General features: G+C 39.8%; 1 protein-coding gene across 2 annotated transcripts in view; it reads left to right on the top strand.

Annotated features, from left to right (window-relative positions):
* The first annotated feature begins 9,687 nt into the window (after nucleotides 1–9,687).
* Nucleotides 9,688–27,688, top strand: part of LOC102808777 (threonylcarbamoyl-AMP synthase-like) — a 65,682-nt gene continuing 47,681 nt past the window's right edge. The window contains exons 1-2 of one of the 2 annotated variants that reach the window (XM_085505539.1): nucleotides 9,688–9,898; nucleotides 13,943–14,138. In XM_085505539.1, the coding sequence (XP_085361665.1) occupies nucleotides 9,829–9,898; nucleotides 13,943–14,138 (266 nt within the window). In that variant the 5' untranslated portion in view covers nucleotides 9,688–9,828. Of the gene's footprint in view, nucleotides 9,899–10,641; nucleotides 10,720–13,942; nucleotides 14,139–27,688 lie in introns of those variants that run through there. The other variant, XM_085505540.1, reaches the window with a different exon arrangement.

The following is a 27,688-nucleotide window of genomic DNA, read 5'->3' as shown; positions in this document are numbered from 1 at the left end:
ATCAGTAGTTACGTACATGTTGTTAATCGTATGCTAGCTGTATACGAAGAGTGAAATCAGTAGTTACGTACATGTTGTTAATCATATGCTAGCTGTATACGAAGAGTGAAATCAGTAGTTACGTACATGTTGTTAATCGTATGCTAGCTGTATACGAAGAGTGAAATCAGTAGTTACGTACACGTTTTTAATCATATGCTAGCTGTATACGAAGAGTTAAATCAGTAGTTACGTACACGTTGTTAATCGTATGCTAGCTGTATACGAAGAGTGAAATCAGTAGTTACGTACATGTTGTTAATCGTATGCTAGCTGCATACGAAGAGTAAAATCAGTAGTTACGTACATGTTGTTAATCGTACGCTAGCTGCATACGAAGAGTGAAATCAGTAGTTACGTACATGTAGTTAATCATATGCTAGCTGTATACGAAGAGTGAAATCAGTAGTTACGTACACGTTGTTAATCATATGCTAGCTGTATACGAAGAGTGAAATCAGTAGTTACGTACATGTTGTTAATCATACGCTAGCTGTATACGAAGAGTGAAATCAGTAGTTACGTGCACGTTGTTAATCATATGCTAGCTGTATACGAAGAGTGAAATCAGTAGTTACGTACACGTTGTTAATCATATGCTAGCTGTATACGAAGAGTGAAATCAGTAGTTACGAACATGTAGTTAATCATATGCTAGCTGTATACGAAGAGTGAAATCAGTAGTTACGTACACGTTGTTAATCATATGCTAGCTGTATACGAAGAGTGAAATCAGTAGTTACGTACACATTGTTAATCATATGCTAGCTGTATACGAAGAGTGAAATCAGTAGTTACGTACATGTTGTTAATCGTATGCTAGCTGTATATGAAGAGTGAAATCAGTAGTTACGTACATGTTGTTAATCGTATGCTAGCTGTATACGAAGAGTGAAATCAGTAGTTACGTACACGTTGTTAATCATACGCTAGCTGTATACGAAGAGTGAAATCAGTAGTTACGTACACGTTGTCAATCATATGCTAGCTGTATACGAAGAGTGAAATCAGTAGTTACGTACATGTTGTTAATCGTATGCTAGCTGCATACGAAGAGTAAAATCAGTAGTTACGTACACGTTGTTAATCATATGCTAGCTGTATACGAAGAGTGAAATCAGTAGTTACGTACATGTTGTTAATCATATGCTAGCTGTATACGAAGAGTGAATTCAGTAGTTACGTACATGTTGTTAATCATATGCTAGCTGTATACGAAGAGTGAAATCAGTAGTTACGTACACGTTGTTAATCATATGCTAGCTGTATACGAAGAGTGAAATCAGTAGTTACGTACATGTTGTTAATCGTACGCTAGCTGTATACGAAGAGTAAAATCAGTAGTTACGTACATGTTGTTAATCGTACGCTAGCTGCATACGAAGAGTGAAATCAGTAGATACGTACATGTAGTTAATCATATGCTAGCTGTATACGAAGAGTGAAATCAGTAGTTACGTACACGTTGTTAATCATATGCTAGCTGTATACGAAGAGTGAAATCAGTAGTTACGTACACGTTGTTAATCATATGCTAGCTGTATACGAAGAGTGAAATCAGTAGTTACGTACACGTTGTTAATCATATGCTAGCTGTATACGAAGAGTGAAATCAGTAGTTACGTACATGTTGTTCATCATATGCTAGCTGTATACGAAGAGTGAATTCAGTAGTTACGTACATGATGTTAATCATATGCTAGCTGTATACGAAGAGTGAAATCAGTAGTTACGTACACGTTGTTAATCATATGCTAGCTGTATACGAAGAGTGAAATCAGTAGTTACGTACATGTTGTTAATCATATGCTAGCTGTATACGAAGAGTGAAATCAGTAGTTACGTACATGTTGTTAATCGTATGCTAGCTGTATACGAAGAGTGAAATCAGTAGTTACGTACATGTTGTTAATCATATGCTAGCTGTATACGAAGAGTGAAATCAGTAGTTACGTACATGTTGTTAATCGTATGCTAGCTGTATACGAAGAGTGAAATCAGTAGTTACGTACACGTTTTTAATCATATGCTAGCTGTATACGAAGAGTTAAATCAGTAGTTACGTACACGTTGTTAATCGTATGCTAGCTGTATACGAAGAGTGAAATCAGTAGTTACGTACATGTTGTTAATCGTATGCTAGCTGCATACGAAGAGTAAAATCAGTAGTTACGTACATGTTGTTAATCGTACGCTAGCTGCATACGAAGAGTGAAATCAGTAGTTACGTACATGTAGTTAATCATATGCTAGCTGTATACGAAGAGTGAAATCAGTAGTTACGTACACGTTGTTAATCATATGCTAGCTGTATACGAAGAGTGAAATCAGTAGTTACGTACATGTTGTTAATCATACGCTAGCTGTATACGAAGAGTGAAATCAGTAGTTACGTGCACGTTGTTAATCATATGCTAGCTGTATACGAAGAGTGAAATCAGTAGTTACGTACACGTTGTTAATCATATGCTAGCTGTATACGAAGAGTGAAATCAGTAGTTACGAACATGTAGTTAATCATATGCTAGCTGTATACGAAGAGTGAAATCAGTAGTTACGTACACGTTGTTAATCATATGCTAGCTGTATACGAAGAGTGAAATCAGTAGTTACGTACACATTGTTAATCATATGCTAGCTGTATACGAAGAGTGAAATCAGTAGTTACGTACATGTTGTTAATCGTATGCTAGCTGTATATGAAGAGTGAAATCAGTAGTTACGTACATGTTGTTAATCGTATGCTAGCTGTATACGAAGAGTGAAATCAGTAGTTACGTACACGTTGTTAATCATACGCTAGCTGTATACGAAGAGTGAAATCAGTAGTTACGTACACGTTGTCAATCATATGCTAGCTGTATACGAAGAGTGAAATCAGTAGTTACGTACACGTTGTTAATCATATGCTAGCTGTATACGAAGAGTGAAATCAGTAGTTACGTACACGTTGTTAATCATATGCTAGCTGTATACGAAGAGTAAAATCAGTAGTTACGTACATGTTGTTAATCGTACGCTAGCTGTATACGAAGAGTGAAATCAGTAGTTACGTACATGTTGTTAATCCTATGCTAGCTGTATATGAAGAGTGAAATCAGTAGTTACGTACACGTTGTTAATCATATGCTAGCTGTATACGAAGAGTGAAATCAGTAGTTACGTACACGTTGTTAATCATATGCTAGCTGTATACGAAGAGTGAAATCAGTAGTTACGTACATGTTGTTAATCATATGCTAGCTGTATACGAAGAGTGAAATCAGTAGTTACGTACATGTTGTTAATCATATGCTAGCTGTATACGAAGAGTGAAATCAGTAGTTACGTACATGTTGTTAATCGTATGCTAGCTGTATACGAAGAGTGAAATCAGTAGTTACGTACAAGTTGTTAATCATATGCTAGCTGTATACGAAGAGTGAAATCAGTAGTTACGTACACGTTGTTAATCATATGCTAGCTGTATACGAAGAGTGAAATCAGTAGTTACGTACACATTGTTAATCATATGCTAGCTGTATACGAAGAGTGAAATCAGTAGTTACGTACATGTTGTTAATCGTATGCTAGCTGTATACGAAGAGTGAAATCAGTAGTTACGTACATGTTGTTAATCGTATGCTAGCTGTATACGAAGAGTGAAATCAGTAGTTACGTACACGTTGTTAATCATATGCTAGCTGTATACGAAGAGTGAAATCAGTAGTTACGTACACGTTGTTAATCATATGCTAGCTGTATACGAAAAGTGAAATCAGTAGTTACGTACACGTTGTTAATCATATGCTAGCTGTATACGAAGAGTGAAATCAGTAGTTACGTACACGTTGTTAATCGTACGCTAGCTGTATACGAAGAGTGAAATCAGTAGTTACGTACATGTTGTTAATCATATGCTAGCTGTATACGAAGAGTGAAATCAGTAGTTACGTACACGTTGTTAATCATATGCTAGCTGTATACGAAGAGTGAAATCAGTAGTTACGTACACGTTGTTAATCATATGCTAGCTGTATACGAAGAGTGAAATCAGTAGTTACGTACATGTTGTTAATCATATGCTAGCTGTATACGAAGAGTGAAATCAGTAGTTACGTACATGTTGTTAATCATATGCTAGCTGTATACGAAGAGTGAAATTAGTAGTTACGTACATGTTGTTAATCATATGCTAGCTGTATACGAAGAGTGAAATCAGTAGTTACGTACATGTTGTTAATCGTATGCTAGCTGTATACGAAGAGTGAAATCAGTAGTTACGTACACGTTGTTAATCATATGCTAGCTGTATACGAAGAGTTAAATCAGTAGTTACGTACACGTTGTTAATCGTATGCTAGCTGTATACGAAGAGTGAAATCAGTAGTTACGTACATGTTGTTAATCGTATGCTAGCTGTATACGAAGAGTAAAATCAGTAGTTACGTACATGTTGTTAATCGTACGCTAGCTGCATACGAAGAGTGAAATCAGTAGTTACGTACATGTAGTTAATCATATGCTAGCTGTATACGAAGAGTGAAATCAGTAGTTACGTACACGTTGTTAATCATATGCTAGCTGTATACGAAGAGTGAAATCAGTAGTTACGTACACGTTGTTAATCATATGCTAGCTGTATACGAAGAGTGAAATCAGTAGTTACGTACACGTTGTTAATCATATGCTAGCTGTATACGAAGAGTGAAATCAGTAGTTACGTACATGTTGTTAATCATATGCTAGCTGTATACGAAGAGTGAATTCAGTAGTTACGTACATGTTGTTAATCATATGCTAGCTGTATACGAAGAGTGAAATCAGTAGTTACGTACACGTTGTTAATCATATGCTAGCTGTATACGAAGAGTGAAATCAGTAGTTACGTACATGTTGTTAATCATATGCTAGCTGTATACGAAGAGTGAAATCAGTAGTTACGTACATGTTGTTAATCGTATGCTAGCTGTATACGAAGAGTGAAATCAGTAGTTACGTACATGTTGTTAATCATATGCTAGCTGTATACGAAGAGTGAAATCAGTAGTTACGTACATGTTGTTAATCGTATGCTAGCTGTATACGAAGAGTGAAATCAGTAGTTACGTACACGTTTTTAATCATATGCTAGCTGTATACGAAGAGTTAAATCAGTAGTTACGTACACGTTGTTAATCGTATGCTAGCTGTATACGAAGAGTGAAATCAGTAGTTACGTACATGTTGTTAATCGTATGCTAGCTGCATACGAAGAGTAAAATCAGTAGTTACGTACATGTTGTTAATCGTACGCTAGCTGCATACGAAGAGTGAAATCAGTAGTTACGTACATGTAGTTAATCATATGCTAGCTGTATACGAAGAGTGAAATCAGTAGTTACGTACACGTTGTTAATCATATGCTAGCTGTATACGAAGAGTGAAATCAGTAGTTACGTACATGTTGTTAATCATATGCTAGCTGTATACGAAGAGTGAAATCAGTAGTTACGTGCACGTTGTTAATCATATGCTAGCTGTATACGAAGAGTGAAATCAGTAGTTACGTACACGTTGTTAATCATATGCTAGCTGTATACGAAGAGTGAAATCAGTAGTTACGTACATGTTGTTAATCATATGCTAGCTGTATACGAAGAGTGAAATCAGTAGTTACGTACATGTTGTTAATCGTATGCTAGCTGTATACGAAGAGTGAAATCAGTAGTTACGTACACGTTGTTAATCATATGCTAGCTGTATACGAAGAGTGAAATCAGTAGTTACGTACTTGTTGTTAATCATATGCTAGCTGTATACGAAGAGTGAAATCAGTAGTTACATACACGTTGTTAATCATATGCTAGCTGTATACGAAGAGTAAATTAGTAGTTACGTACTTGTTGTTAATCATATGCTAGCTGCATACGAAGAGTGAAATCAGTAGTTACGTACACGTTGTTAATCATATGCTAGCTGTATACGAAGAGTGAAATCAGTAGTTACGTACATGTTGTTAATCGTATGCTAGCTGCATACGAAGAGTGAAATCAGTAGTTACGTACGTGTTGTTAATCGTATGCTAGCTGTATATGAAGAGTGAAATCAGTAGTTACGTACAAGTTGTTAATCATATGCTAGCTGTATACGAAGAGTGAAATCAGTAGTTACGTACACGTTGTTAATCGTATGCTAGCTGTATACGAAGAGTGAAATCAGTAGTTACGTAAACGTTGTTAATCGTATGCTAGCTGTATACGAAGAGTGAAATCAGTAGTTACGTACACGTTGTTAATCGTATGCTAGCTGTATACGAAGAGTGAAATCAGTAGTTACGTACATGTTGTTAATCATATGCTAGCTGTATACGAAGAGTGAAATCAGTAGTTACGTACATGTTGTTAATCATATGCTAGCTGTATACGAAGAGTGAAATCAGTAGTTACGTACATGTTGTTAATTATATGCTAGCTGTATACGAAGAGTGAAATCAGTAGTTACGTACACGTTCAATCATCGTATGCTAGCTGTATACGAAGAGTGAAATCAGTAGTTACGTACATGTTGTTAATCATATGCTAGCTGTATACGAAGAGTGAAATCAGTAGTTACGTACATGTTGTTAATCATATGCTAGCTGTATACGAAGAGTGAAATCAGTAGTTACGTACATGTTGTTAATCGTATGCTAGCTGTATACGAAGAGTGAAATCAGTAGTTACGTACATGTTGTTAATCGTATGCTAGCTGTATACGAAGAGTGAAATCAGTAGTTACGTACATGTTGTTAATTATATGCTTGCTGTATACGAAGAGTGAAATCAGTAGTTACGTACATGTTGTTAATCATATGCTAGCTGTATACGAAGAGTGAAATCAGTAGTTACGTACATGTTGTTAATCATATGCTAGCTGTATACGAAGAGTGAAATCAGTAGTTACGTACATGTTGTTAATCGTATGCTAGCTGTATACGAAGAGTGAAATCAGTAGTTACGTACATGTTGTTAATCGTATGCTAGCTGTATACGAAGAGTGAAATCAGTAGTTACGTACATGTTGTTAATCATATGCTCGTTGTATACGAAGAGTGAAATCAGTAGTTACGTACATGTTGTTAATCATATTCTAGCTCTATACAAAGAGTGAAATCAGTAGTTACGTACATGTTGTTAATCATATGCTAGCTGTATACGAAGAGTGAAATCAGTAGTTACGTACATGTTGTTAATCATATGCTAGCTCTATACGAAGAGTGAAATCAATAGTTACGTACATGTTGTTAATCGTATGCTAGCTGTATACGAAGAGTGAAATCAGTAGTTACGTACACGTTGTTAATCATATGCTAGCTGTATACGAAGAGTGAAATCAGTAGTTACGTACAAGTTGTTAATCATATGCTAGCTGTATACGAAGAGTGAAATCAGTAGTTACGTACATGTTGTTAATCGTATGCTAGCTGTATACGAAGAGTGAAATCAGTAGTTACGTACACGTTGTTAATCGTATGCTAGCTGTATACGAAGAGTGAAATCAGTAGTTACGTACACGTTGTTAATCGTATGCTAGCTGTATACGAAGAGTGAAATCAGTAGTTACGTACACGTTGTTAATCGTATGCTAGCTGTATACGAAGAGTGAAATCAGTAGTTACGTACACATTGTTAATCGTATGCTAGCTGTATACGAAGAGTGAAATCAGTAGTTACGTACATGTTGTTAATTATATGCTAGCTGTATACGAAGAGTGAAATTAGTAGTTACGTACATATTGTTAATCATATGCTAGCTGTATACGAAGAGTGAAATCAGTAGTTACGTACATGTTGTTAATCATATGCTAGCTGTATACGAAGAGTGAAATCAGTAGTTACGTACATGTTGTTAATCGTATGCTAGCTGTATACGAAGAGTGAAATCAGTAGTTACGTACATGTTGTTAATCGTATGCTAGCTGTATACGAAGAGTGAAATCAGTAGTTACGTACACGTTGTTAATCCTATGCTAGCTGTATACGAAGAGTGAAATCAGTAGTTATATGATAGGTATTTTTGATGGTTAAAAACCTTTCACTTAGGTAACCGGGATTCGGTCGTTTCCACGCTAGGCTGACAAAAACGCACACGAGCTCCATTCATGTTCCCCAAACGATTCTCTGCCAAGTCCCTGGTTTTCACCCGAGACAGCATTAAATCACTCTTTATGTCTTGTCACTCCTTAACCAATTACAATCAGTATAAGAGACTCCAAGGCCTTGCCTTCCAACAAACAACCAATCACATGAAAGTTTTACACATCATAATCAATTAATTACTCGTCAAGCTGTCTAGAAAAACACTACTATATATTGTCAACACTAACTAATATTGATGGGGTAATAGTCTCGCACTAACATTCCACAAAGATACCACCTTTGTTAAAATCGCAAACAAAATTGGTTTAGGATTACAGCTACTGTATTGTATCTTAAAAACTGCAGAGTCATAAGATGTTTTTGGTTGATTTCGACCAGCTCGCCATCTGGTCTTGTCATTAACCTTTATCAGTATATGTCATGGCAACCACTGTCAAACTGACTGAAATATAAAACATGATAGTTACGTACATGTTGTTAATCATATGCTAGCTCTATACGAAGAGTGAAATCAGTAGTTACGTACATGTTGTTAATCGTATGCTAGCTGTATACGAAGAGTGAAATCAGTAGTTACGTAACATGTTGTTAATCATATGCTAGCTGTATACGAAGAGTGAAATCAGTAGTTACGTACATGTTGTTAATCGTATGCTAGCTGTATACGAAGAGTGAAATCAGTAGTTACGTACATGTTGTTAATCATATGCTAGCTGTATACGAAGAGTGAAATCAGTAGTTACGTACATGTTGTTAATCATATGCTAGCTGTATACGAAGAGTGAAATCAGTAGTTACGTACATGTTGTTAATCATATGCTAGCTGTATACGAAGAGTGAAATCAGTAGTTACGTACACGTTGTTAATCATATGCTAGCTGTATACGAAGAGTGAAATCAGTAGTTACGTACACGTTGTTAATCATATACTAGCTGTATACGAAGAGTGAAATCAGTAGTTACGTACATGTTGTTAATCGTATGCTAGCTGTATACGAAGAGTGAAATCAGTAGTTACGTACATGTTGTTAATCTTATGCTAGCTGTATACGAAGAGTGAAATCAGTAGTTACGTACATGTTGTTAATCATATGCTAGCTGTATACGAAGAGTGAAATCAGTAGTTACGTACATGTTGTTAATTATATTAATCATACATTTCTGCTGACAATTATATCATGACATTTCAAGATGAATGTAAACACGTTACCTGTATTAAATCTTTTGACGAAATGGTCTTTCGACGAAACAATAAAAGAGTGAAAATCGAAAACAAATGAGCTAGTTTTCTTTTTTTTCTAGGCCTAGCTCACCCATACTAAACAATAATTACAATTTATTATGCATGTAAAAAACAAAACAACTTAACAAATCCTACATGTTGTATCTTTGTACCAATGCATTAATGCAACATTTACAGATTTCCTGTTTGTCTGAGTGAGTTGTGTATTGTTAGATGCAGTATTTGGACAATGCTCAGACCACCAATAAATTACATTTTTGTATTAGTTGTCTGAGGGCAAAGGTAACATTTTCCCTTTTTGTTAACTAGCGCGCCCTCTTGGGGTGACATGTGTATGTTCAAGATGGCGTTCTCGAGGCTGATGTAACGTGCTGGCAATCACATTTCTGTAGCTCGACTTTATTCAAAATATAAATGAAATAATTAAGAATTGTTAGATGACGTGTGATGCTGACTAAATTTGTCCGACAGATAGTACGCAACAACATGGCACGTATCGTCGATCTGAATACGACAGGTGAGTTCGTCAAGCTACTTGTGTACTCGGTGGGTTTCTTGGATAATAAAAATAACCTAAAGTAGGGTGAGTATACTTAGTCAGACGTATGATACCGAGCCTAATTTATGTTCTATTTATCATCCAAGAAACCTACCGAGTGCCTGTGGTGTTTATCGCTGTCTAGTGCGTGAGTCTATTACGCGTTGTTTGAACTCTGCTGGTATTCTTTACGCATGTGTACGGGCAGACAGAAGAAGCATGGAACATATACGGACCCAAAACGCCACGAAACCACAAGACACTTCGCGATGGGTCTTAAGCGTCAGTGATATTCACGAAAATATTTTCAATTAATACAATATTAGAGACATTTTATAACAAAATCCAAGTAAAAATGTACTATGGAGAGAAATGTTGATACTGCGCAACAATTATTTTAATAATACATATACACTCAAAAGATAAGAGAATTTATTATATAACCTAGGCAGAAGAAATTATTACTTTTCCCTGCCATATATAATTATACATTTCCCATCCCTGTAACTTCATGCAGAAATCCTAATAAATATGATTTAAAGTGGGAGGGTCGTCACCTACGCACGCATGGGAATTGAGTCCCAAGCAACGATAACAACACATGCTAAAACGCAAAGGCTTATGGGTAGATGCTTGTTTGTAAACAATGACATGCTATGGCTAACTGACGCATGCACAGGTGACGACTCCCCCACTTTAAAGTTCTCAACTGACTGATTTTCAATATTATAGGTCGCCCATGGGGAAAGCATGATTTTTGTGCAAATAATGTTCTTGTTACCAGTGCTTGATTGGGACAGGTGTGTCACATTAAATTGTATTGTGTCTTTGTTAAATGAATTTCATATGTGGATGTGTGAATTGACTTTTACATCTTTAACAATAACAAACCATTAACTATTAATTACAGTAGATCACTTAATTTTAATTAATACAATAAATGTATGAATGACATCAATGTATACTGCTATACACTGTAGATATTAAAAGTTGATCAACATTCAAGATCACCACAACTTTACAACAAAACAAACTTTTGACGCAATTAAAATGAAGGTCACCTGCACATGCGTGTGAATTGAGTCCCAAGCGATGATAACAACACATGCGTGTGAATTGAGTCCCAAGCGATGATAACAACACATGCATATGAATTGAGTCCCAAGCGATGATAACAACACATGCATGTGAATTGAGTTCCAAGCAATGATAACACATGCATGTGAATTGAGTCCCAAGCGATGATAACAACACGTGCATGTGAATTGAGTCCCAAGCGATGATAACAACACATGCATGTGAATTAAGTCCCAAGCAATGATAACAACACACGCATGTGAATTGAGTCCCAAGCGATGATAACAACACACGCATGTGAATTGGGTCCCAATCGATGATAACAACACACGCATGTGAATTGAGTCACAAGCGATGATAACAACACACGCATGTGAATTGAGTCCCAAGCGATGATAACAACACATGCATGTGAATTGAGTCCCAAGCGATGATAACAACACATGCATGTGAATTGAGTCCCAAGCCATGATAACAACACATGCATGTGAATATGAGTCCCAAGCGATAACAACACATTCATGTGAATTGAGTCCCAAGCGATGATAACAACACATGCATGTGAATTGAGTCCCAAGTGATGATAACAACACATGCATGTGAATTGAGTCCCAAGCGATGATAACAACACATGCATGTGAATTGAGTCCCAAGCGATGATAACAACACATGCTTGTGAATTGAGTCCCAAGCGATGATAACAACACATGCATGTGAATTGAGTCCCAAGCGATGATAACAACACATGCATGTGAATTGAGTCCCAAGTGATGATAACAACACATGCATGTGAATTGAGTCCCAAGCGATGATAACAACACATGCTTGTGAATTGAGTCCCAAGCGATGATAACAACACATGCATGTGAATTGAGTCCCAAGTGATGATAACAACACATGAATGTGAATTGAGTTCCAAGCGATGATAACAACACATGCATGTGAATTGAGTCCCAAACGATGATAACAACACATGCATGTGAATTGAGTCCCAAGCGATAATAACAACACATGCATGTGAATTGAGTCCCAAGCGATGATAACAAGCGATGATAACAACACATGCATGTGAATTGAGTCCCAAGCGATGATAGCAACACATGCATGTGAAATGAGTTCCAAGCGATGATAACAACACATGCATGTGAATTGAGTTCCAAGCGATGATAACAACACATGCATGTAAATTGAGTCCCAAGCGATGATAACAACACATGCATGTGAATTGAGTCTCAAGCGATGATAACAACACATGCATGTGAATTGAGTCCCAAGCGATGATAACAACACATGCATGTGAATTGAGTCCCAAGCGATGATAACAACACATGCATGTGAATTGAGTCCCAAGCGATGATAACAACACATGCATGTGAATTGAGTCCCAAGCGATAACAACACATGCATGTGAATTGAGTCCCAAGCGATGATAACATCACATGCATGTGAATTGAGTCCCAAGCGATGATAACAACACATGCGTGTGAATTGAGTCCCAAGCGATGATAACAACACATGCATGTGAATTGAGTCCCAAGCGATGATAACAACACATGTGTGTGAATTGAGTCCCAAGCGATAACAGCACATGCGTGTGAATTGAGTCCCAAGCGATGATTACAACACATGCATGTGAATTGAGTCCCAAGCGATGATAACAACACATGTGTGTGAATTGAGTCCCAAGCGATGATAACAACACATGCATGTGAATTGAGTCCCAAGCGATGATAACAACACATGTGTGTGAATTGAGTCCCAAGCGATGATAACAACACATGCATGTGAATTGAGTCCCAAGCGATGATAACAACACATGTGTGTGAATTGAGTCCCAAGCGATAACAGCACATGCGTGTGAATTGAGTCCCAAGCGATGATAACAACACATGCATGTGAATTGAGTCCCAAGCGATGATAACAACGCATGTGTGTGAATTGAGTCCCAAGCGATGATAACAACACATGTGTGTGAATTGAGTCCCAAGTGATGATAACAACACATGCATGTGAATTGAGTCCCAAGCGATGATAACAACACATGTGTGTGAATCGAGTCCCAAGCGATAACAGCACATGCGTGTGAATTGAGTCCCAAGCGATGATTACAACACATGCATGTGAATTGAGTCCCAAGTGATGATAACAACACATGTGTGTGAATTGAGTCCCAAGCGATGATAACAACACATGCATGTGAATTGAGTCCCAAGCGATGATAACAACACATGTGTGTGAATTGAGTCCCAAGCGATGATAACAACACATGTGTGTGAATTGAGTCCCAAGCGATGATAACAACACATGCATGTGAATTGAGTCCCAAGCGATGATAACAACACACGCTAAAAACACAAAAGCCTAATGAGTATACGCTTGTTTGTAAACAATGATAAGTAATGGCCATCTGACACATGCGTACATTAGGTGATAACAACCTGTTAAAAAACTGACTTTGTTGAGATACAAACCAAAGGTGCGTTTGTTGGACAAGTTGAATTGTTTAATTAGAATGTTTGCTATGTTGGTGTACATATGATAATAATAATTTGGTTGAAAATATGCAAATCTTGGTTGTGCAGTCTCAACACTTTTTCCCAATTAAGACAACCATAGCTGTAAGACCTTTATGTGTTTTATGGCAACTTCATGTGATTTTTCGGTACCTTTTACTGCAATTTATAGGAAATGATGCCTTAAATATGTCTTGATTCCAAATTTCCACCTTGTCTTCTGGAAATGCTGCCAACAAAACATAGCTTCCTACATCAAGGTCAGTTTTATAGCTTCACAAAACTGATGGGTGGGGAATTTGACACTTTCTTTTTTCTAAAGTTTATATCGACAGTCTCTATGAAACTAAAACAGTCTTAAGGGAACTGTGACACACATTAAAGTCATTAAATAAAATTACCATTATTTTCTTTCTACTCCAATGTTTTTCAGGTTTTCAAGATGCTATTACCATGGCAATAGAAAGTTTAAAGTTGGGGAATGTCATTGCCTTGCCAACAGACACAGTGTATGGAGTTGCTGCATTGGCTCAGTCAACAGAAGCTGTAAACAAGTTATACAATATAAAAGAAAGAAATGCACATAAACCTATTGCTATCTGTGTCGGTGAACTACAGGATGTAGCAAGGTATGGTACATTGCATTGCATTCCATTCCATCCCATCTCATCTCATCTCATCTCATCTCATCTCATCGCATCGCATCGCATCGCATCGCACCCCATTGCATCGCATCCCACCCCATTGCACCCCATTGCATCGCATCCCACCCCATTGCATCCCATCGCATCGCATCCCACCCCATCGCATTGCATCGCATCGCATCGCATCCCACCCCATCGCATTGCATCGCATCGCATCCCACCCCATCGCATTGCATCGCATCTCATCACATCGTATCGCATCGCAACGCATCGCATCGCATCGCATCGCATCCCACCCCATTGCATCGCATCCCACCCCATTGTATCCCATCGCATCGCATCCCACCCCATCGCATCGCATCGCATCCCACCCCATTGCATTGCATCGCATCACATCCCACCCCATTGCATTGCATTGCATTGCATTGCATCCCATCCCATTGCATTGCATTGCATTGCATCGCATCCCATCTCATTGCATTGCATTGCATCGCATCCCACCCCATTGCATTGCATTGCATTGCATCGCATCCCACCCCATTGCATTGCATCCCATCCCATCCCATCTCATTGCATTGCATTGCATTGCATCCCATCCCATCCCATCTCATTGCATTGCATTGCATTGCATCACATCCCACCCCATTGCATTGCATTACATTGCATTGCATCTCATCCCATCCAATTCACCACGTTCAATTACCCACCATAGACTCCGATCAGTCAAAATGACTATTTTAAACTGTAGGCATTAATCAGCGATTCTGCTGGTGACGGAGAAATAGAATCCAGGTCAGGGGAAGCCCCATGACCTCAAGATTCTTTTACTCCTTACGTCATGAACCCACGTGACCGAGGCCACCTGGCAGCGCCACAGGTAGTTGTCCATCACTCTTATTTTCTCTCCGCCTTAACTGGAGATGAAATTTAGCGAGCTCTGCTGGATCGCCTGCCTTTTTTTCCCTGTCCGGATTTATAGCTTGGGTTGTTGCCGCTGCACGGCAAATGTAATTCGTTTCCCTCATGCATGTCGTCTTTTATTTTCAATGTATTTAGCAATATATAGATGTAATGACAGCACCAGGGCTCGCTGCCGTTTTCTTTCCGGTCTCCTCCTGTTTCGAGTCGACTGTCCAGTGGTTATATTCAGAATTTACCAGCATAGAACCCGCATCCGAGATACTTTGTCGTAGCTACGTGTGGGTTTCGGGGTTTTTGCGTGAAAGCATGTTTTTTTCACTGGAGTTCTGAGGCCTGAGATTTTCTTACAGAGCCATCAAAATCGCTGAGACTGACCGCGTCACAGCAAGGTCGCGTGTCCAGTAAACAAATCGGTTAAAGTGAGTTGCGTGTTTTGCATGAGTGGAAAGTCCTCACGCTCGGCTACCGGTACTTCATGTACCGGGACGGCGGAGGTACCGATATTTTTCTCGGTCTCCCCCGCTGATCGGAGGGCATCCTCACAGTCTGTTTTTCATGCGATGTTTTACCCGATTTTACCGGCTGCAGTGAGGCTGTGCCCCTGGAGGCTTTCCTCCTATGGGGCCCGTTGCGGGTCTCTTTGTGGACCCTTCCTCGCACGGCGCCGGGTTTGCCTCCGAGTTGAGGGCTTTGATCGAAGGACTGTCGGGGCAATTGCGTCCCTGGCAGGCCGGGTAGATCAGACGCAGTCGGAGCGAGCTGTCTCCACTGGGTCCCCTCGGTGGGCAAGCAGGAAAAGACACGAAAGCATGTTTGCATTCAAACACGTCTCTTCCGGGGAACCCCTGTTCCCAGGCACGGCTCTCCCACTATTTTGGGTGGTGGCCGAGGCTCAGGCTAATTGCACCGGTCCTTCTCTGGATCCTCGGGCACTGAATGCCAACGGGGTGCTGGCAGCCAAGTCTCCGATCTCGGGGCAGGGCTTTCAGGGCAGGGCACACGTTGACCCCTCCTACTTTCAGCCAGCTAGGGTTCGTCACGCGGTAACGGTAACGAATTTTTCTTTGTGTCCGGTCCCCGCTGTGGGTTTTGACTCCTTTCTTACCGACCCACGGGTGTCCCCAGAGGGAACCGACCCTGTCATGAGACGCACAGTCGAACACGCTCCCTCTCACATGTTTAAAGTGAAAGGAGATGCAGTTCGCTTGCGTCGGATACAGCCGGTACTCCGGGCGGTCCCTAAGAGTCTTCCATCTGTATGACTCTGTGAGCCAGACTTTTGGGGCAGCTGGCAGCTGGCGATTCAACCACTTTCACTGGCCAAAATCGTTGGTATACGACGAGTACATTAGCGTATTCGCACGCGTATATTCCCGATAATCGTAGATATACGTTGGTCCGCGCACACGTACATTCAACGTATGTACGGGGAATACGCAACGTATATTCACACATTCGGAACATACTGATACGTAAATATACACAGCAGTATATTTACGCAGACCGGAAGTATACAGTGCGCACATTAACGTACACCTAATGCAGAACAATGCTGTCTAACGTATTCCTATGTATACGTAGTTTATACAGACACGTGATAAACCACTGCACAGAATTAATACTGACGCAGATCGACGTATACGTAGCGTATACGGTCACGCAATAAACCAGTGCACACAATTAACATCGGCGTAGATCTACGTATATTTTGCGTATACTCGGCATATTTAAAGCGCTTGCTATTGGCTGATTTTTCAGGAACATTTGCATACAGGTCACATATTTTAGGTCATGCTTCATTTCCAGTTAATCATTCACGTAGTAATTTGGTTCTTGGGCGCCGCACGTGCCTGTAATTTTTCTAGGTACTAGTATTTGATTTAGTATTTATTTGTAATAACAATACACACACTTACAAGTACACAAATCTTCCTCGACATACATAAATAAATCATATGGGGTTTTAATTCCAATTTAATTGAAGGTGAAAAATAAGTTCATTTCAAGTGGTTTAAATTTAGTGGACTTCTTTAACAGAAATAACGAAATTCAACAATTAATGCATTTAAAGTCAAGTAATTTATAAATTCAATGAAACAAAAGAAATAAAATTCCAGTTATAAGCTAAAAATATTGAAAAGGTTTAGGTTTGGGGAGGAATCAGAAAAAAAAATCATGCTGGTCATCAAAGCTTAGGGCAATCACGTGAAGTTTGACAGGTACATGGTGGTCCTACTTATTTCGGTTGCCTCCTTGCCCCTCGGTTGTCTTAATCCAAAATCAAGTCGTTCAGTGCCATGACCTGAATGTCGAAGACCTCACAATGAACATTCATTTCCGATCTTCTTCGCCGTCTTCCTCATCTGACATCATAAGGTCCACAACTTTCGTCACCATCTCCCACATCTCTTGTTCTTCCTCTTTAACCTCTTTTCCCGACATTCCGTCAGCTGCAATGATAGAAATGTTATTTATAACTAACACTATATTTATTATTACTGCTATTTTAACAAGCTTGAATAAAACGAATTCAAATTATAAAAACTATAAATTAACACTTACTCATCTTCTCCTTGGTTCTTTATTTGTTTTTTCCAAGCTGTATAAAAACACTCTCGTCTTTCTCTGTCATTTTCTGGTAACAGTACCTAAAATAGAATATGTAACAGTTTAATTGAGATTTGTCAAGCAAATTTGAATAGTAAAAGGTGTTGTATTATAATGTTTGGTGACCTGGACAGTTTTTACTCAATATATTACTGACTCAACAGTGGGCAATGAGATTCAAACCTACCTCCCGCTCGAAATCAAAACGTGCTAATCATTGTAGTAATAACTTATGTATTTTATATTTAAAATTATAGGGGTGAAACATTTGTTAAGAAAACGCAAGCCAATCACCAAGAATAAAAAATGCATGCGATCTGTAGCTGGAACAAACGTTGACACAAAAAAAATATAAATAAGACAGCGTGAAAAAAATTAATTGCAATGGTCATATCAAATGTTTGTCTCAAATATTATGCCACATAAAACTGTTGTTAAAATGCAAGTTGGTATGAAGTATTAGTGCTATATGACTACATCCACCCACACTTGCTTACAGGAAGTCAGTAGAAGACAAAGATTTTTTCGTTAGTGTGGGGAAACGTTGGTCAGCGTGGGGGGAAAACAGAGGTGTTAATCCGAAAATTCATTGTCTGTTCTTGTTTGTGATTGGTTCAGGCAACGTTTCGAGGATCGCGTCGTAGCTCCTTCGTTGGTAGTGGGAGCGTGTAAATGGCGAGAGCCAGGTTACCACAAAAGTTGAGTTACCGCTATCGCCATTTATACACTACCATATTTTATTTAATAAAAAAATAAAACAAGAGACTGTATGCAAGTCTAACACCCACTTTACACTAGCCTGTATCGGTTAATTGCTGAACAGCCTGAGCCCTTTGTCAATTTGAGTAGAGCTCTTTGAAAACAATGAAGGATCAGACAAAAGCATGGAACAACGGACATCATATGGTATAACCAGGCAAACATGAATTACTAGTAATTTGGGTGAAGAGGTCAATTAATTAGATCGGACATCAATTTTCGACTTTCGCATACTTACGTTTTTTCTGACACATAAAATAAAATTGCGTATATAGCGATTTACAGGCTGTAATCAAAATCGATCCACTGAATACAAGTTATAATAGTTACAATGAAATGGTATGAACTACATGTGAAAAATTGAACAGTGACTTTTCTATGCGTGTTTGAAATGACACAGCTAGACACGCTACATCGACTGAAAGTTAAACACAACTTACACGAATACTGCAGGGTCAATCCGTACACGCTGATTTTCAGAACTTCTAAAAGTGTCGGTTTTTAAAACAGCACGCTTTTTTCTGTCTGTTTTGATGTAGCCATGACTTCCTTGCGCAAACGATTGACTGTTGTAACTAAAGATCGCATAATGTTGGTGATCCAAGATGCTTGAAGACTGTGGGCGAGATCTATCAAAACTTCCGAATAAACTTTGACTTGGTGAAGATGAGATGGGGATTGAGATTAGCCTGAACGCTGAACGTCAGACAGTCGACAACTACGATGGAAATGGAACATCTTGTTCCTGGATTAATGCAACAATTACATAACTGATTTCAAAAAGGCTCATCACTTCAGTCACGTTAGCGTATAGCATTTTGTTAGTAGGTGTGTGCGATTGCGAAATTCGACATTTCACAGTTTCATCATGTTCGATTATTATTTTATTTCCACCAGTAATATAGATATTTGTTATTTTACTATTCTGTACGTACTAAAAACGTAGTGTTTGATTTGTTAGTGACGACGGTTCCAACTCAGCCCATAATGATAACGTCCAACCAGTGTATTGCGCCCTCATTATTTTGGACAGTGTTCTATGGACGCCTGTTCGCGCAAAGAGTTGTGGGACACTCTACCACAAAGATGAAATGAATATATATATATACCCGAACGAGAGACTACACCATTGGAGTATCTCTCACGTATACCATTGACTATGGAAAACAGAAAATTTCTAGTAAAATGTATTCAGGAATTGAAATGATAGTAAGAGACAAACATTTATTTAAATTTATAAATGAAACCTGATAACAAAATACAAGTTTACAGACAGATTCGGAAAAGGATCGTCGTGATCCAAGTATAAATAGGCTTCTAAACAATATGAATTATTTCTTTGCAATTCTCGTTGCAGTAAACAGTAGATGTATGTGGCTATGAATATCACTGCAGTTATTCAATGTTGTGTTTATGACAATAATTAAAGTTAAAATTAAGATTTTGTTGAATAAAAGTACAAAAAAACATGAACCGGTAAACCATTGCGCTGCTAAGCATGAATAATTAAGTGATGTCACGTGATGTGAATGCACTAAAACATGAATCGTCAGTCTAGTTTTCACAAACATTTACTCAGTTCCTAATGCGTTGCCAAGTACCACACAGCAGGTTCAACCATAGACTGTCTATGGTTCAATGAAGACAATGAGAATTGTGTTCGCAAATCTAAAACGTCACTGCAAAGAGTACTAGCCAGAAATATCCATAGTTGTTTGAAATGAAAACGCGATGTTTAGCGTTGTTCACTGTATGTGTTCCGAGTGTATGTGGTGATATTACAGTCACTCTACTAGTAGAGTGACTGTGGTGATATAGATCATATTCTGAAAATAACGCAGCGTACGATGGTAAATGGAATAGAAATGAAACTCCGTAATCAAACGATCCCTAGAAATGGTGATGACAGCAAATTCGACCAATTTTGTTACATGTGTCTCAGTGAGAATTATTTCACTTTCTTGGTATGGACTTTGTGGCTATTCTTACCAAAATGCCGACCGGCCAACATTCACGTGTATGAGACCACAAGCATGCCCCGAGAAACACACACACGACCCGAATGGAAAGTATTTTAACACTCGCCAAAATATTCACACCTGTATTGTTCGCATTCATTCAGGCTTGCGATTGATATTGCAATTAATCAACGTATACTCTATTGTGCAATTTCCTGTCTTGTGTTCGAATTCACCAGTGTATAGTGGGACAAATGAAGACGTCACGTTAATATCAAAGCGATGGTACACTTCAGTCAGGAAATGTTTTTTTTTTTTTTTTTTAGAAATTAGTAACAACCGTTTCTAAATTGTACCTGTACACAGCCATTTCTCAATTACATGTACTCGGCAAAACAGGAGACGTTTTTAGATCGATTCAAGACGCCATGCGAGTCGACAGTTCCGGTAATTATTTATTATAAGTACTGGCGGCCGCGATCCCAAATAAAACCGGACAATTCCACGCGCACAGTATTCTCCACGTACGCGTAAATATACAGACTTCGTTAAACAGCATTAATTGTACTACGAGAATGCATGTAAAATATGTACGTATACGCTGCGTGCCACCCAAGGCGGGCATGTGTGAAAGAAACCATAAAAATACGTAGCGCATATATACGTATATTCCACGATTTGTATACGTAATCATATCTGCGTATACTAAACGTATACCGTGAATATACACATGTATATCTTACGATTTACGTTTGCCTCCTGGTTTGCCCCCTAGTTTGCCCCTGCAGTCCTTCAAACAGCTTTCTTCTGTAATCGCATGTTCATTGACAGAGGAGACAGTCTCCGACTTGCGTTTGTTCTTATTCTTTTTACGCCTTTTCTTGAGTGGACTATTATCACTGGTGTCCGTGGTACGTTCGGATGGTAACTCACCGACATCAAATGTTTCCTTTGCTTTGGATTTCTTTCTTTTTCCACGCTTTGCTGGTGAAAAATCTGTCGTGTCAATATCAAAATTATCACTCCCCGTGCCACTGCACGATTGACGCGTTTTCTTCAGTTTCCTTCTTGCCTTTATAAAATACTTCCTATCTGTATAGGACGGCATATTAACGTACGTGTCGGAAAGGAGGCACACAGCGATAAATCTCACTTTCTTCGGCCATATTTATACTGAACGACCAGATGTCCACAAGACTGCATCTCCCCACAATTTGAATATTTATTGTTATGTAAATAAATATGTTATTTTTTCGAACACGGATCGGTTACAATTTGCATACACATAAAATTGCATATGCTAGCTCAGACGGTGAAATCACGTGGACTTGAATATTTCCCACCAGCTGTAACGGTAATTTTACTTTAGTGATTGTCGACATTCCAAGCTCAGTCTTTGGAATCCGTCATGCTATTCATTCTAAGTGCCGGGACTATTTGCCAAGCTGCAGTTTACAATGTGATCAAGGCGTTTTTTTTACGTCGTCGCAAACGTCGCATTGTGACGGTAAAATGAGCAGATAAGTATATAGAATTACATTCTTTATTACTTGGTTAATTTATTTGACTTGACGGAATCGAAAACAAATTCTCTCCCTCCATAATTTCGCAAGTGTAAAATATCAGGTTCCGTACAACGTATTATAAACGCTTGACCATCTGAGCAACCTAAATAGCAGGCCGTTTTTCAACGACTTAACCAGTTAGCTAGCTGGAGTGGTAAATTCTAGCATACCCATATTGACGGCGGCTTTTCACCAACTTGACCGGAAAAGGGTTAAAGACAACCCATCGAGCCCTGAAGGCAGAGTTGCTTGAGCAGAACTACCAGCCTCCTAGACCAGGCGACATTTTTGCAGTTAGTGTGTCTGTATGTGTGTATGTGTGTATGTGTGTGTGTGTGTATGTGTGTCCGACTGTTCCACTGCTATCTCAAGAACCATACATCGGTTTTTGATGAAACTTGGTGCATAGATGCTCTGGGCCAATGCGCAGATTTGATTAGGTTTTGGTAAAAATCCATGCTCGTTAATTACCTAATTTGCATGATAATTAGCTAATTTTTAGCTGTTCTATGACTGTTCCACTGATATCTAAAGAACCACTCATTGGATTTTGATGAAACTTGGTACATAGATGCTCTGAACATATGCGCAGATTTGATTAATTTTTGGTAAAAATCCTGCATATTAATTACCTAATTTACATGATAATTAGCTATTTTTTAGTGTTCCATGACTGTTCCACTGATATCTAAACAACCACTCATTGGATTTTGATGAAACTTGGTACATAGATGCTCTGAACTAATGCTAGGTTTTGATTAGTTTTTGGTAATAATCCGTGGATACTAATTACCTAATTTGCATAATGATTAGTCAATTTTCGGTTTTTCCACTGATATCTCAAGTACTAATCATCACATTTCAAATGAAACTTGGTACATAGATGTCATACGACACTGCACAGACCTGATAGTTTTTATGGTAATATCAGTACATATTAATTACCTAATTTGCATAATTAATTAATTTTCAGCATTTGATATAAGTAGTTAGCATTACATTTCAATGAAACTTGGTACTTACATACTCAAGGACTATGCAGAGATTGATTGTTTTCGATAAATATTTGTGCATATTAATCACCTAATTTGCATAATTAGTTAATTTTCAGCTTTTCCATGGGTATCTCAAGTACTAATCATCGCATTTCAATGAAACTTGGTACATAGATCCTTTAGGACTATGCAGAGACCTGATTAGTTTTAGAGTAAATAATTGTGCATATTAATTACCTAATTTGCATAATTAATTTTCAGCTTTTCTACTGATATCTAAAGTACTAATCATTTACATTTCAATGAATCTAGAATTATGCAGACCCAATTAGTTTCCGGTAAATATTTGTGCATATTAATCACCTAATTTGCATAATTAACCAACTTTCACACTGATATCTCAGGTACTATACATCACATATCAATGAATGTACATGGATGCTGTAGGACAATAGACAGACCTGAATAATTGTGGGTTACAATCTGTACATATTAATTACCTAATTTGCATAATTAACCAATTTTAAGCTTTCACACTGATATCTAAAGTACCGTAAAAACTCCAAAATTTCGACCGGTTTTAAATAATTGGCGTTAGAAATGTGACATGTTTTTAGAGTCATGGCCGAGTTGTAACTCAAAATCTAAACAAAGTCATCAATCAGTGAGTATTATGACAAGCAAAACAAAACATCAAGACGCGCAGAAGAGGTCAGCACAAAACTAATAGGTCAAAAGACAAAGCTGTCTCGCACTACCTAGGAAAACTTGCGAATGTTCGAAGTACAGGTACCCATTGGACAAAAGATACATGGAAGTTTAGCAAACTATCTCCCCGACCCAGTGCAATGTATCCGGTTAGAATCAAAGCTCACGTGTCCCTTGTTTGAGGGACCAAATTCTGCCGTAAATTCGCCCTTGGATTAAAAAATAAAATGGGATTTAAGAAAATAAAATGGGACTTTTAAGGTGTATTTTGGCGTCATTTTTCGGACATTTCAATCAATCCTGCCGGCTAAAATAGAGTCTAAGTTTTACCGTAGTCATTGACGTCTGTCTATTCAAGAGTACACGTGTATGATTTTTATCGTGACTAGCGTGAGCGGGTAAGCTTCCTTTCGAGAATGAGCTGTTATCACTGTGAACAATGTTAAATTATTCTTCAGATGACCAGTTTATTTTTTAAAAACAACTAATTTTTTTATTTAAAAAAAAATCATGCCGTTTTCGCATCAAAATCCAAGCCAAAATATCGTACTACAACATCAATCTCTTCGCATTGCGTTCAATAACATTAACATATTTAAATAAGCTATGGTAATTTGAACATGTTGGCATCATCCAGCTTTTTGATTGGTTAATTAGCGATTTGACCTATTTGACCTAAGAGAACATGGCGGATATCCTACAGCATCAAACGTTTATACGAGACCGGAATCATTCGCTTACGATGAAACTTAGTTGACTTTTATTTGTATTTCATAACCATTCAACAAATTTATTTTGTGTACATTATTATAATCACTACTGAGTACAGTAATAATCAACAATTCAGAAACGCAGCATGCCGAGATTTTTGTGTTCGTTTTTATTTGAAACTTCGTTTATTTAGAATATATTTTCGTTACCAATAAAATAAAAATCTCTCAGTCAATCAGAAACCCGGATTCATGCCTTCGAGGAAGGTCCCGTTTGAACGCTCACATCGGGTTTTTTTTTCGTTTGGGGGAAAACTAAAACTGGTCGCAATTTTCGAATAAGAATGAGTCGGCAATTTTTAGTGGAGTCGAAAATTTGGAGGTAAATAAAACACCGAAACCCGGCAAATAAATAGCCAATCGAATTTTTAGAGGGGTCGAAATTTTGGAGTTTTCACGGTACTAATTATTCCATTTCAATGAAACTTAGTACAAAGATGCTCTAGGACAATGTACAAACCTAATTAGTTTGGGGTAAAAATCTGTTCATATTAATTCCCTAATAAGCATAATAATTCATAATTTTTTGGTTCTAATCACATTTCAATTAAACTTGGAGACATAGATTTTCTGTTACATTGCGCAGACCTCATTAGTTTTACACTCAAATCTGGTCATATTAATTTTCTAATTTGCATAATTAGTTTTCAGCTAAGTAATTTCGAATTATATTTAATGTGTCTCCAATACTCTCGGCACATGGGAGTTCTTTCTAAGCTTTCTTTGATTACTGGTGGGCCACCGCACATCTACATGCGACACCCCCTAGTGTCGCTTGGCTCTCTTTGCCAGGGCCACTACCGTGCTACGAGACGCGGCATTAGACGCACATGTTTTCGCCGACAAGCTGAGCCGGGGTACGTTCCCACCTCAGTGACGCAGACTGGACATCCTCCACCATCTTTGTTCAGGGAATGGTGGGTACAGTCTTGGAGTTTCGGAGTGCAATGAACCAGAGGGTTCAGATCGAATCCGCTAGCCAGTTGGTCCTGCCATGAGCAAACGGAGGGCACCCCATGCACAGAAAACACAACGTCGTCCGCTAGCCAGAGTCAGCCAGGAGGCAAGCGCTTATACCCTTCCATGGGAGGGGGAGGGTAGTGGCGCACCCCCAGGGAAGTAAGAGCCAGGTGGTGGCTCCTCACCCTCCCTGGGCGGACGTCTACCCGGCAGCAGGGGAGGCATGTTTGACGCTCACCTCTGCAACCGGGGAGGGGGGGGGGGGGGTCAGGCACATGTTCGGTGAATTTCCAGGTCACAACTTAGTGACTACTTCAGGTCTTGGGGAACTCACCTCATGGGGGAAGGGAGCACCCCTCCTCGCAATTGCTGAACACATGGCCACGTATCCCTGTCGTACACAAATTGCGCCAGTGTAGTCCGGTTTGGAGACGGCGGGTGACCAATCCCTGGACCTTTCCAGGTGGTGACATCCGTTTACGGGATACCGCTGAAATCTCCATTTCCCCCCGTCAGTGTCTCCCCTGTTGGGCACTGCCAAGGAACTCCAAGGAAGCAATCAGACAGGAAGTAGCAGTTTGCTGGGGAAAGACGCCATACACAGGGTACATCAGGCGGAACTAAGGCCAGGCTTCTTCCCAAATGTGTTCGTAGTACCAAATCTACAAGTGGCAGGCGTCCAGTTTTGGACCTAGGGAGACTGAATCAGTACGTGCTCCTCGATCGGTTCCACATGGAGACACCATTCAGGGTTCTTTTCTCCATCCACCGTTTTGACTGGCTAGCCCCGCTAGACTTAAGCGGGGCCTACCTGCACGTACCGATGCACCCAGCGAGTTGCAATCTCCCTCGAATCCCCCAGCTGGGCCAAGTATTCAAATTTCGGGTGCCCCCCCATTCGGGTTAGGCACAGCGCCCTACGTGTTCACCAGAGTGATGTAACAGGTAGTGCTGCTGCTTCACCAGATGTCGGTACACCTCAATCCGTACCCAGACTTCCGGTTACCAACAACCCGGGCAAGGGGTAATAGCCAAACGCGTCAGGCTAACACGGGATTTACTTCACCAGTTGGGCTCGTTAGTAAATCGACAAGTCCCACCTCGACCCAACGCGCAGTTGGTGTCCCTGGGCATGGAGTTTTGACACAGAGGTAAGCTTGGCTTAGCTATTTCAAGCGTATTGCTTAGCGCTAAGCAGCCTAGCTGAATGCCTAGTCAGCGTTCCCTCGGTGTCCCTCCGTGAACTAATGTGGATCATCGAAGGGTCGTTCCCGAGGCCACACTACGCAGCCGCCCGGTATAACGCTTGTTATAACGCCGAGCTCTCCTATGGGAACTAGATAGGCGGGTTTCGATCTCGGACCAAGTGAAGGAAGCCCTGCCCTGGTGGTTGTCACTGGCCAACCTCGGACAGGGGAGCCCCTTGGGCCCGCTCGCCGCAGGTATGACTCTGGTAACAGATACCTCCCCCCAGGGTTGGGGAGCGCATCTATTGGGCCAACAAGCCCAAGGATATGGCCCCCGCATTAGTTTCAGGACTACCATATCAACCGGCTCGAACTGAGAGCAGTGTACTTAGCACTACCACACTTTCTACCCGTAGTTCGAGACCACAGAGTCCTGCTCCACACAGGCAACGCAGCGGTGGTCTCCTTCAAGAAGGGGGGGACGCATTCCCCATCCCCATCGTTGTCAGTCCTAGCGGAGCAAAATCCTCCTTTGGTGCCTGGAATACAATGTGGAGCTAACTGCACACCACCTTCCAGGGATGAGGAACAGTCTGGCGACGCCCTTTCAGGGCGGCTCCGTCTCCAGAACACGGAGTGGCTGATACCCCAGTGGGTAGCCTCCAGGCTGTTTCGGCCGTGGGACGGTCCAAGGTTGGACCGTTTTGCCACACCCTGGAACGCCAAGCTCCTGACGTACGTAACATTCTTGCTGACTCCAGGAGCCTGGGCCAGGGTCGCTTTGCTAGCCCCGTGGATCCATTTAGTTGTGTATGCCTTTCCTCCCTTCCCGCTAGTTCACCGGGCACCAGAGAAAACTTCGACAGATGCGCACCCGCATATTATCATGGGTTGCACTCAATTGGCCAAGCAAGACCTAGTTTCCACTTCTGTTGGAAATGCTAGTCGAAGCGCCAGCAGTGCTTCCGGACTTACTGGACCTGCCGTCCCAACCAGACAGCGCACTACCAACGAGCCCAGCAGGTATCACTTACACGCATAGAGGCTCTCAGTAGACCCGCACATACGAAAGCCTTATCTGAGCGGGCTGTCAACGTCCTGGCCA

This window comes from Saccoglossus kowalevskii, chromosome 11, assembly GCF_978046115.1.
Source record: "Saccoglossus kowalevskii chromosome 11, keSacKowa6.1, whole genome shotgun sequence".
Classification (NCBI taxonomy): Eukaryota; Metazoa; Hemichordata; class Enteropneusta; family Harrimaniidae; genus Saccoglossus; species Saccoglossus kowalevskii.
The sequence above is the reverse complement of the archived record's forward strand: the minus strand, read 5'-3'. Positions and strand labels throughout refer to the sequence as shown.